The following is a 12,673-nucleotide window of genomic DNA, read 5'->3' on the forward strand; positions in this document are numbered from 1 at the left end:
CCCGCCACACACACACACCGCCTCCTTCTCCAGAGGCGATGGTGGCTGTATCTCGAGTGTGTGAAGCACTTCTCTCTTCAGTGGTAGCACCCAGTGCCCGGCCTTGCTGTAACGACTGCCCTCGGCATCCCTACTTTTGTAGACACACCCCCACCCCCACCTCCCCCTTGTATTCAGAGATTTTTTTTTTTTTTCTTTTGCGTGTGCTGCTGAAAAGCAGCGCTAGTAAGAATGAGGAATTTCACAGGTTAGGGTGCATGCGGTGAGGAAACACTTGAGAAAGGCGACGCTTGTTATGTTGGGGAGTCAACGGGAGAGGAGGCGGGAAGGTGTTTGCCAAAGGTGGGGAAATGGGTGGTGACCTTTAGACTGGGAATAAGTATGTTTTTTCAAGGAAAAATTAGAAAATAAACGGTTCTCGGTAGGGCAGAGCGTAACCTGAAACATCGTCAGACAGTTTGACACAATAAATAATGGTACAGTTAGCTGTAATTCAGGGACAATTAGAGGAATTGGATTTTAATTGTCTGGTAGGAAATGGCTAAGGTATGAGCTTTAATGCCTCTCTTCCTGCCTTTTTTTTTTTCCCCCTTAATCGTTTATGGGGCTTGGTTTTGTGTTTAATCCGACAGATAGCGGCTGAGGCTACACGCCACTCTGAAAAACAAGCCAGATCGCTGGTTTTGCTCATAAAGAAAATGTCTTTGTTCAGTATTAGAAGTACCTTAGGCAACTTGGACTTCGTAGAGGTGTTTCATTTAAATACTGATTCAGTTTAGAAATACTTATTTTAAGACATAGCAGCTGCATTTGATGACAACTCATTATTCACCTGCAAATTTAAAAAAAAAAATCATCTTGACAAAGACTTGTATCATCTGTGGAAAAACCAGAAATTCTGGTGCTTATTTCGTTATTTGAATGCATAACAGCTCTGTGTTTTGGAAAAGTAGACAGATTATTTAGATTTAGAAAAAATATACATGTTATTTTTCCCATGTTTCCATTCCCCTTTCAGACAAAGTATTTCTGATTCTTGTATTTATTTTCTTTTGCTCCTTGCTAGGATTCCAGTGGATGCTCTTTCTACTTGTGTCTTGGTGGAAATCTTGCTTGTCTTTAATGGATGCTGCTGCTGCTGGTTGATCTCTGGAGACTTTACAGCTCCTTACCTTTTGAGAGGAGATAGCTACTTGTCCCCTCTCAAGGTCCCAGTGGTAGTAGCTTTTTATCAGTAACCATCTGTGCGGGAAAAAGAAGATGCCTCTACCTTTTGGGTTAAAATTGAAACGAACTCGACGTTATACGGTATCCAGCAAGAGTTGCTTGGTGGCTCGTATCCAGCTGCTCAACAATGAATTTGTGGAGTTCACGCTGTCGGTGGAAAGCACGGGCCAGGAAAGTCTGGAAGCGGTGGCTCAGAGGCTTGAATTGCGGGAGGTAAGCGAACTGTCCGGCCAAGGCATGATTTTTGTCTCTGGTGCTAGATGACGTATGTGGTGACTCCTTACTATTTGGAGCAATCAGTTTATTTACTGGAGCAGCTATCCTGTGTTCCCCTTGTTTCTTCCCATTCTGGTCTTTGTTGATGGTGAATCAGATTGGTCCAAAACAGTTGCAAAACTTACGTTGCAGAGCTAGGTAATGCCCAAGGGGGAGGGCATGTGAGAAGTGGCAGTGAATAGAGGCTTAGAGCAATAAACAAAGTGACTGTTCTAAACCTGACAATGCTGAAAATGCTGTTTAAAAAAAATGACACACAAAACAACAAAAAAATTTTCTGTCTAAGCAATGTGGTTAAGAATTACTGTGAGACTTGAGACAACTCTTAGCTTAGGATATGAAAGAGAGTGTTCTTTGTGTGCATGTATTTCTTTCTGATGGATTAGTGCTATGAAAAGAACCTAAAGCAAAAAATGTGATAAGTGTACCAGTGACCAACTATTTGTATTGCTTGTTCAAATACCACAAACATGTTTGCAGATACTGTCTTGGAGCAAGCATATAGTCATTTAGATGGAGTGCTGGCCTCATGAGGAAATATGGTTTGCACTAGTTGAATCTGTGTGTATCTGTGTAACCTGTCCTTTTCCTCAAAAAATCCTTACTTGGTATTTTGAAGGATCCTTTTGCAACTGAAATTTGCTCTTCTCCCACAGAGTTAGCGATTATTTGTACATCTCCTATATTGAGTGCATTACTGCTGAAATGCTGAGCTGCAAAATGTTTATAGAAATCTACATAGATTACCAACATATGAAGGAATGTCATTGTTTTATACTTTTAGTAGTTGAATGGTATGGATCCTGTGTAAACTGACATTCCTCACAAGAGTCTCAAAAGGTTGAGTTCATTTTGTCGTCATTAAACCGACAGCATGTGCACTTTTTGGGGGGGCAGGAGAAGGGAAACTTGTAATGAAAGTTTAGTGTTCTAACATTGTTCTGGAAAAGATGCTTTTGCTTTATTATGTGGTCTGCCATATAGTGGTGTTTTGAATATGGGATTCAAATACAGAATGAAAGCCCTAGACTTTGGGTAACCAAAATAAGAGTAATCATGAAAATAATTTTTGTCTAATAACTATGGTTTTTTGAAGTGTTGTATTTTCATTGTCAGGCAATGGCAACTGCTTATAAATGTGCTCAAATACCGAGCAAATAAATTTAGGACTCAATCCTGCAAACATTTATTACTGTACACAGCATGCATTACTGTAGGATTTCTCAGTAGGAAATGCGATATACAGTCGGTCGTTTTCAGAAATAGTTCGTTTTCTGATTGAGAATAATAAATAAATGAAATAGACGTGAATCAATTAATCTCTAAGTGTTTGTTTACTGTGGTTGTTTTCAATCCCAATATGCATTCTTGTAGATTCTCCAAATATTTTTTTTTAGTGTACAGCTATTTTGGAAAAATGTAATTCTGTGCAACAGTATGACTTTTTTTTTATCTTTCTCCTTCTAGCAAAGGGAGAATCTAGCTACACTTGTAGCCTTAGTGTTTACTTAGAACCCATCAGATATAATATATTTAGAATTCAGTTATTGTGTGAATGGAGTTTGTCAATTTTATCTATCCGCTTTCAGATGTCACTTCTAAGTCAAGAGAAGGTAAAGAATTTTTACTGTATTTGGTTTGCAAAATGCAAAGGCTTTGTCTTCCTGAATGATGACTGCTGGCTTTTATTGAACTAGCCACAGAGCATTGGAGATGCATTTTTTTTCAGCTATTCTTCATTACCTTTCTTTGGAGCTACTCCTAAAAATCTGTGTGTTTTTTTTTTAAAAAGAGAAAGATGGCAATTGCTGCAATTAAGAGTCATGTATCAGACTAAGGGAGTTGACAGTACACTATTGAACTCTGAGCAGATTCCTTCAGTCATGCATTCTTGCATGGATTATTTTGGCAGGAAACTGTGTTGCAATAAAAGGGAATGGAAACTAGCGATATGAAATACTTTCCAGAGCTTGCGTTCAAAAAATGCTGTTCTGCCTTTAAATAGTCAGATTTGCCAAGCAGATACAGGGTCATTTCTGACTGCTTGCTTGGTAGAAACTTTTCAGAAAGAAAGATTTGCTCAGCACTTTGCTTAAGTCTGCAGAAACAACATTAGTCTTTGAAACTGTAAAATACTAAGTACTTTCTATAAGGTGTTGCATATTGTTAATGCACTAAGCATCCTTAAAGCGTGAGTGTGAATTCAAAGTGTTAAATGTGAAAGTATGACTGTTTATTTGAATACTGAGACTTAATGCAGTTACGAAAACCGAGGTGTCAGTTTTGGGTTACTGTGTATGGGATATGCAGTTACGACATGCGGTTCCCATGCACCTTGAAAGAAGCTTATTGCAGGAGGTATGAAGGGGATCTTTACCTTTTTACATATTAAATGGTAAAATTTGTAAATGTCTCTTTCTCTCTGGTGTAGTCTGCAATTACTGAATCTGGATGGTGAATAGAATGGCTTATTTTTAATGCTGTGCCATCTTTTAAGAGACTTATTTTAACAGATCTTTATGTAAATGAGTAGTCTTCAAATTATGCTTTATGGGGCTAAACATTGGTTTTCTTTTGGTTTTCCAATTAGCACTTTCTCAATTTCCAAGTTGTATACGAGCATGGACACATAGTTAGGGTTTAGGAAGTCTTAAGTATGTTGACAATTTTATTTTTTTACTGAATGGTAGACTTTACAGAGAAGTGAAATGAATGCATTAAACTAAGAAGAATATCTTCTGGTATTCCCAGAATGTGACTCATCAGCAAATGGGTATGTAATCCAGCTCTCTTAAACTGAGGAACTGGGGAAAGAAGCCAAAGGGAACAGGGAACATAAGTTACTTACCCTTTGTAGCGCAGCCTGTCTTTTATCCTGAGAGAGAACTATAACCAAACTTGATTTATGCAAAACGCTGTATTTGTTGCCGAAAACCATTCTCGAATTACTAGTTTTGAAAAACTGCTCAGAGCTCTGATTGCTAACTATCTTAAAAAGTATCTGCAACGCTGCTCATCTTGCATCTAGGGCATGAGTATAAAAATTAAATACTTGAAAAATATAGAAATGTGGGGTTTTAAATGTTAATACAGCTAGATATCTATAGGGTGTTTGGCAGGAGATGTTACACCTGATTTACCTCTCTTGCTGGATCTTCTTTTATTTCTGCTTTCTAATAAAACTTCTGAACCAAAAAGAAGGGGCAAATTCTGCTACTGTGTACGAGCAGAGCCTGACTTAACTGCAGATATGTCGTAGAGATTTGGGCCCAGTGCTAGTGGTAGGCAACTTCTGTGGAGAGTATGTATTGTGCATATGCAAGTTCCTGTGGTTGTTTTGGACGTGAACAGGAAAGAAGGAATTGAGGTTATCCGGGTCCTGAATAACTTTGAACTCGTGAAACATTGCTTCTGCAGTGCTTGAACTATGCTGTAAAACTTTGCTCTGAATTCTGAAGTATCAGCTCTTCTTTGGAGAAAACACAAAATACCTTTAATTCAGTGTGGTGGTTCCTTAAATGTGTGTTTTGCATACATAAAGAGTGTTTTTAAAATAAGGCCAAGTGCAACCATAAATGTCCTTACATGTATATGTATCAGTAAACATAATAGCTGGCAAGTAAAAGTTGGAACAAGTCATAACAGAGAGGTCACCAATATGTTTATGTCTTGTATCAAAGTCTGACAAAATTTTAGCTAATGCTTGGAGAAATAAGAGAAGCAGTGCTCGTAGTTGAACTGCTATGGTTGTTTCTCTGAACCAAATTTTCATTGAAATTAGGAAAGGAGAAATTTTCATGGAGGAATGTGTATAAAAATGCAAACCTTCAGTGTGTAATGTAATTGATTTAAAAGATGCTACTTTACTGAAAAACAAACTTAACTCCATCTAAAACACATATTAATTATAAGTGTGCTGTAATTGTGATTCAGGAGCCAAGATAAATTGAAGGACAGAGCACTCAGCCAAAAACCAGTAATTGCCTGAGTGCAATTATTGTAGTTTTTCCTTTTTCTGAAGGAAAAAAGCTATACATTCAGGTATAGTATTTGCACTCAGTCTTACTAAACTGAACAGCACAAAATTGAAGTTTTTCCATGAAACCAACAGTGGCAGTTAGGAAGACTAGCCCCTGATTTCTTTAGCTTTTTTATAATATTAAGTCAGAATTTGAATATATCACAGTATTTTTTCACTGTCACAATGCCTGTGAATTGCTGTATAGTTTTATACTTATTTTGACAGGTTTTCTTTGCTTCTGAAGCAAAGACATTAGTTTATTGTTTAGTATTTTTAGACTACTTTGAAATTTTCCTTTTCCCCATTGTAAAGCAATGAGAGTTTAAGCCTCTGATGAATGGGATCATGGTATTTCTTTTAATATCAGTACTGTGTAAGATGCGAGTCAAAAGCAGGTATGTGAGTGCATCCATCTTGGAGCCTTGGTCAGTGGTGGGGAAAAAGTAACACAATTTAAAAAAAAAAAAAAAAGTATGTTTCTACATTTCTTGGTCATGTTGATTGATAACTGACCTGTTTCTGCAAGAGGTCACACAGGCTGCTCCAAATCCTTTCTTCCCTACAGATTTGGGAAGATTTGTGGAGGAGGTTTTCTGCTGTGATAAGGGCGGAGTTTCTGGAGCATTTTCAGGGTCTCTTGTGTCCTTCTGTAGTTCTTAATATCAGACGTTGGGTGAAGCTTTCACTTTGTATCTGGCGGTCATGCATAGTACAAGATTATTGACCCAGTTCTCCTGCATGCAGTTTAAATAAACTGTGGTATCCTGATGGCAGGAACTGATTTGTATCTAAGCATATAATAAAGCTAGACGCAGTGGAACCCTTGGGCTAACTGGGATTTTGTAAGTTCAACTGCAGTGCTTATCCTTCAATAATGAAAAGTTCTCAGCACTGTTCAGGAAAGGCTTATGGCTTATTTTATTTGTGTGTACCAGTGTAAAAGAGGAAAAGCCTGAAAATATATTTTGATTGCATTCTGCCATAAACCCTGTTACTGTTTTTTTTAATTTCTTGCCTCACATCTTAGGATGGTGATTCCTCAGGTCATTGTACCCTGAGGCAGTTAGCGGATTGCATTAATTAGAAGGCACTGTATTAACAATTAGAAAACAATTCTAATTTCCAGTCTATTTGTAACCTGTGAGATATTCTATAAGATTTATGATACAGGATACGAAAATTAGCTGGGAAATATATAATTAAATACATAAGTTTGAAGTAAACTTTGAACACTGCTATGCCTCAGGGGAATGCGTGGTAAAGTCTATTTTCCTCCCTGCTTCCATCCACAAAAAGTGGTTGGGTTTGTTTTTTTTTTCCTTTAGTCTGAGGGTTTATAGAGAATGAATTATTTTTTTTATTTTTTTTCTCCCTCCCTCCGCCCCCCAAATAGCGTTGTCTCAAAGTCCTAGGGAACATAACTTTTTCTTTATATTTCATTGCCGGAAAACAGAAGGCACAGTTGAGTTTGGAGATCGTAATAGGTGCTGTTAAGCTCAAGTGAGAAGATCATGCACATTTAATACCTGGTATATCCATTTGTCATTTGTATTTCTTTTCTGGATAGTGTAAACCGTGACCAAAATAGACCCTGAGATTCTATATTAAAACATTTTTTTTATACTGCTAACCAGAATAACTGATATATGCTAATGATGTTTCGATTAGAGCCCAAGTGGAATTATTTTAGGGATGAGGCTGATCCATATTAAGGAAAACAAAATGAAATGCAGCAGTTAGTTGTAGCTAACTAGTAGCAGGCAGTTGGTACAGGGAAGAAGGGCTATCTCACTGATTCCATTTCAAATTACAAAACAGATGAGGAACAGTAAAGTATGCTCAAGAGATGAGGAAACTGATGAGAATGTCAAGATTTAAAGCTCAGTTTTAATGGGTTTGTAAAAGATAACATATTTTTTTTAGAAGTTACTTAATTTACATCCAAGAATTTCTCAGTAAGCTGTTTCTCTTTGTCAGCACCAATTCTAATGACATAGAATAACATAATAGTTTGAGTTGGAAGGGACATCTTAGGGTTGCGTGATTCCACCCTTTGCTGAGGAAGGCCAGCTTGGATCAGGTGGCTCAGGGATTGCCTGGGTGAGTTTGAGTGCCTCCAAGGATGGGGATTTGACACCTTTTTGGGCTAACTGTTCCAATGTGTGGCTAGTCTTGGTGTGAAGTTTTTTTCCTGTTTTGTTTCCTAGTTGGAACTTCCCACGTTGCAGCTTGTGCACACTGCTTCTCACAGTTGCAGTGAGCACTTCCAAGAAGAGTCTGGCTCTGTCTTGTCTATAGCCAGCTCTTAGGCAATTGAAGTCCACAGTGAGATTTTACTTTAGTCTCTTCTAAAGACTGATCAGCCCCACTTCTCTGGCTCTCATCATACACCATGCCAAAAGGTATAATCTAGTCACCTACAGTAATGTATTTTTGTCGCATTTATACCTGATGACGCTCCTCTGCTTAGCTTAGGAAGTCTGGTAGACTTCATAGATGAAGTTAGTCCACTCCCACCAACTTGTGAGCTGTAATACTGTGTTGGGCTTTTGGTACTTTCGCGTTCTTGGTATTTCTTGAACTTTGATGCAAAAATGCTTACTATTCTTGTCCCTAGTGACAGAAGGCAGCTAGGTAGAAAGTAAGTGCAGAAATTATATTTTCTTTTTATTTCTTTTCTTCAAAGGGGTTGGGCGATGAATAAGTCACTAAAATAAATGAACCTCAAAGTAGTGTTAATCTTAACAGCTTAACATGTTTTAGGAATTATGTCATGACATTCTTTTTAGAATTGGGTGTTGTCCTGAGCTGCTAATAATAAAATGTTTTAGCAATGAATAAAAATGGATTCTATTTTAATGAGTGCAAATATTCCAGGGTGCATAAGCTCCTCTGAAAATTCACAGGATCAAATTCTGCCCTTGAAGTCAGGTGAAAGATTTGTATACAAGTCAGAAGACAGGCTTTGGTCCGTAGTATTTTGCTTGGCTTTCATTTTAATTTTGATAGTCCAGATTGGAGGAGTTTGTAAGGGAAAATACCATGGCATAAAAACCTTGTTTAAAGATACGCTGGATTCCAGAGAATATTTTGAAAACAGAAACATTTTTCTAAGTCTGTTGTGCCACTAACTACTCGGTTCTGTGCGTAGGCAAGAAAAAGTGGTTAGTGTTTTAAAGAAAGAGACCAGTGCAGCTATCATCATGCCTTAAAAATAGGCTATACATGCAGTTTAGACTACAGGGCGTAGAACCAGGGGTATCTTACATCAGAGAGTTTGAAACAGTGGTGGCATTAACAGAAGTTTGTGCTCTTTTTCTCCTTACCTTTCTGTTACACATCTGTGCTTCTTTGAGGCTTAAATACACCAAGGCTGCAGATGAAAGTTATTCAAACAGGTGCTTAGAAATTTTTGTGCACATTTTTAGTTGGTTTCCAAAAGTGTTTGTGTGGAATCTTTTGAAGAAGTCTTCAACTTTGTTGGTGTGCTTCTGTGGTTCTGTAGCTGTTACTCATAGGTTTCAGTCTCTGCCTTGGCCTCTGCTCTCACCCAGAAGGCTGTGGTTCGATGTTTCATATCGCACTCAGTCCGGGGCTGTTGGGCAGATGGGCTGGGCCAGCACAGTAGGCTTTCTTTTTTGAGCTCTTCCTAGTAAGTAAAATAAAGTAGTTCATAGCATATAGTTCAATTTAACTGTTAACATTTTTATTTTTTATTCCTCTAGTTTACTTACCATCTTGAAGAATGTATATATTACATTTATAACACTTGGAAGTTACAGGATGTCAGCATCGCAGTCTGACTTTGTTCCCTGTGACTGTGTGCATGGTGTTAACAGTCTTGTAATGAAAGAGAAATACAACTTTTTACGTGCATTCCTTTCCTCATTCAGTCTGCAGAAAGGATTGAGGAGTAGTCACTTGGTACATTTTATCCTTTTCAGCGTGTGATGTTGCAGGGAATCACAGAATGACAGGGGTTGGAAGAGACCTCTGGAGATCATCTAGTCCAACCCCCCTGCCAGAGCTGGTAGACCTAGAGCAGGTTGCACAGGACCGCATCCAGGCGGGTTTTGAAGGTCTCCAGAGTGGGAGACTCCACAACCTCTCTGGGCAGCCTGTTCCAGTGCTCTGCCACCCTCAAAGTAAAGAAGTTCCTCCTCATGTTTAGATGGAACTTCCTATGTTCAAGTTTGTGCCCTTTACCTCTTGTCCTGTCTCTGGGCACCACTGAAAAGACTGGCCTCATCCTCCTGGCACCCTCCTGTTAAGTATTTATAAGCATTGGTAAGATCTCCCCCTCAGTCTTCTCTTCTCCAGACTAAAAAGACCCAAGGCCTTCAGCCTTTCTTCATAAGAGAGATGCTCCAGTCCCCTTATCTCTGTAGCCCTTTGCTGGACCCTCTCCAGCAGTTCCCTGTCTTTCTTGAACCGGGGAGCCCAGAATTGGACACAGTACTCCAGATGCGGCCTCACAGGGCAGAGTAGAGGGGGAAGATAACATAATATTTCTTTATTAATGGTATTTGTGTCATACTACTGTTATAATTCCTAACGTTTTATGGAATCTTAAAATACTGTCTTCTCAATATCCTTGTGGTGGGCCAGAGGATGCCACATGCTATATCTTGTGGTTAGGGGATTGAACCACAGAAATAAAAGCAAATGCTGTCTAAGGTATCCACAAACTTTGTGTGCCTGGACTGAGAAATTTAGAAAGCAGTGTTGTTCATAGTATTTGAATTCAGAGCCATATTCCTTCTCTCTTCTTGAAACGGGAAGTGTTTATGACTTCTTAAATTTGACTCTTGATTTTCAGAATTTAGAAGTTAAAACCAAACAGTGTCCACCTGTGAAAAATTTGATTTGTTGGATTTGCTTTACAAGAGAACTCTGTTTCTGATGTGGGAATAGAGTCTGTTTCTCTATGGTGATTTTTAAACTTTCCCAACCATGAAACTATTTTGTATATATCAGCATTCTGTCTTTTCTCCAGATGTCTTCCACTACACCGAACAACTGGTTTTTTTCTTCTGTGAGCAGTACTAATTCAATTTAATTTTTGTATTACAGCCTGCCTTTTTATCAAATAGGACTAGAGTTGTTTTAGAGTTTGCAGAAGGGATCTTAATTAAGGTTAAATGGCTAGACTTCATCCTAACTTTTTTTTATCTTCTGAATACTGATTTTGCAATTACATGCTAACAGTAATTTTAATTTAGACGATTTTTTTTAAATATTGGGAAAAAAAAAAAACACCAAAACCCACCAACAATCACTTAACACTGTGTTGATGCTAATTTAGAGAGGGGCAAAGAAGTACATTTTGCCAGTATGCAATGTCAAATGAACATTATGCCTTAGAATTGCCTCTAATTTTCCAGTTTTCTAATTTTCCAGAGAAAATACTTTCATGGAATAGATGGTTTTATGAATTTAATGCTACACCTTGACTTTTGTGCCCAAAATTACTTAATGATCTGTGCTGATATGGAGCATTGACTTCACTGCCATCCTTGAAGTTTGGGATGTAGGATATCTGCCCGTGTTGTAGTTGTTATATGCATAGTCAGCCTGTCAGAGCTGTAAGGGATAGCCAAAATCCCATGAAGGTAGACTCTTCATCCTGTTTAGACTGTAAACTAAGAAGATGGAGAGATATGAATTTTCAGATGCGTATATGGGCGAGTTTTCACAGGAAAGTACTGAAGTGGCCTTTCTCTACTACCAGCTGTTGTTCCTTAGTGGATGTCAAATCTGTGTTCCAAAGCATCAAAATGCTAGAGCTTCTGAGAAAACAGCAGTAAATACTTTGCTAGGTAGATAATTTTTCCAAGTCTAATTCACAGAAATTATTGATGTAAAAAAATCATTATGATGAATAGTCCATTGTTTTATAAAACTTCATCCTTAATAGTTTTATCTCGTGTAAGTTCAAAACATCTGAAAATATATAAAGAAAAGTGTTGAATTAAAGGTGTTGGTATTTCTACAATTTCTACATATAGCAATATGTGTGTAGCAAGGACTTGGAGAATTTCCATGTAAATGCCTACAGATGTAATTGGTAATCTGTAGCATTCCCTTACCTCCCTCCCTCAATTAAAAAACTTGTAATTATGATTTCTAGTTTTGCTATGATAATGACATGAATATTTTCCAGTCCCCATCTGTTTTGTGGTCCAGAACGGAATGAAATACATACTGCAGGAACAGTTTTTAATCAGTTTAAACATAGTGGAGAAATTTGAATGAGTGGCTCTGCAGTGTGGATTTAGAACTATACTGTGGAGTGATAGAAAAATATTCTGGTCCACACTCCTCCTCAGAGGAGATCTAATCAAAGTTACATTGTGTTGCTCAAGATGTTGTCCAGTGAGATTTTGACATTCCAGGGATGGACATCCCTCAGGCTCTCAGGCAATCGGTTCCAGTACATACTGTGTTTTGTGTTCTGGCTTGCTCAAGAGTTGCCTGCTCGGGCAAGGTAGCTTGCTGCTGTACCTGGTCATGTTCTTGCTCGTGGGATGAGCCATACATGTGCTTTAATGAGCTTGTCTTTGACTGACCAGCTGTCCTGTGCTCTTTTGTCCTTTAGTACCCCATGCGAGCCTGCCTGCCGCTTCCCCAGAGAAGCCATGCTTTGCTCTCCCGCTGTCCAATGTTATTTTCTGTTTGCCTTCTTCAGTTCCTTTAGTTTTCCTGTCACACATAAATGCTTACTACTAACATCCGTGAGTTGCCACAACAGGGTCAGGGACTGTTTGCAAATGAAGAGTAGGTTTGGTAATGTTTTAGGTGGGGGAACTTAACGTGGATTGCTCATCTGGAAGTAATGTCTGCTTTTGATATTAAATGTCTGCTTTTTATATTAAAAGTCTCTCCACTTCTCTAAGTTTTCGATAACCCATAGCCTTAGTCAGTGTTTTAAAACCTTTATTTCTAAGTAGCAAGATTTTCATACAATATATTTTGCCTAATATTGCAATATTAGCTTTCTTCATCATTGAAATGCCTCTTTTTTCAGATTACGTATTTCAGTCTGTGGTATTATAATAAGCAGAATCAGCGCAGATGGGTAGATTTGGACAAGCCTCTGAAAAAGCAGCTGGACAAATATGCCTTGGAGCCAACTGTGTATTTTGGAGT

The 12,673-nt window shown here is 38.2% G+C and overlaps 1 protein-coding gene across 1 annotated transcript in view; it reads left to right on the forward strand.

Moving 5' to 3' along the window:
- The first annotated feature begins 1,254 nt into the window (after window positions 1-1,254).
- Window positions 1,255-12,673, forward strand: part of PTPN21 (protein tyrosine phosphatase, non-receptor type 21) — a 36,704-nt gene continuing 25,285 nt past the window's right edge. The window contains exons 1-2 of the mRNA XM_009884562.1: window positions 1,255-1,440; window positions 12,552-12,671. Of these exons, the coding sequence (XP_009882864.1) occupies window positions 1,261-1,440; window positions 12,552-12,671 (300 nt within the window). The 5' untranslated portion in view covers window positions 1,255-1,260. The remainder of the gene's footprint in view (window positions 1,441-12,551; window positions 12,672-12,673) is intronic.

Source organism: Charadrius vociferus, unplaced genomic scaffold (genome assembly GCF_000708025.1).
Source record: "Charadrius vociferus isolate BGI_N301 unplaced genomic scaffold, ASM70802v2 scaffold300, whole genome shotgun sequence".
Classification (NCBI taxonomy): domain Eukaryota; kingdom Metazoa; phylum Chordata; class Aves; order Charadriiformes; family Charadriidae; genus Charadrius; species Charadrius vociferus.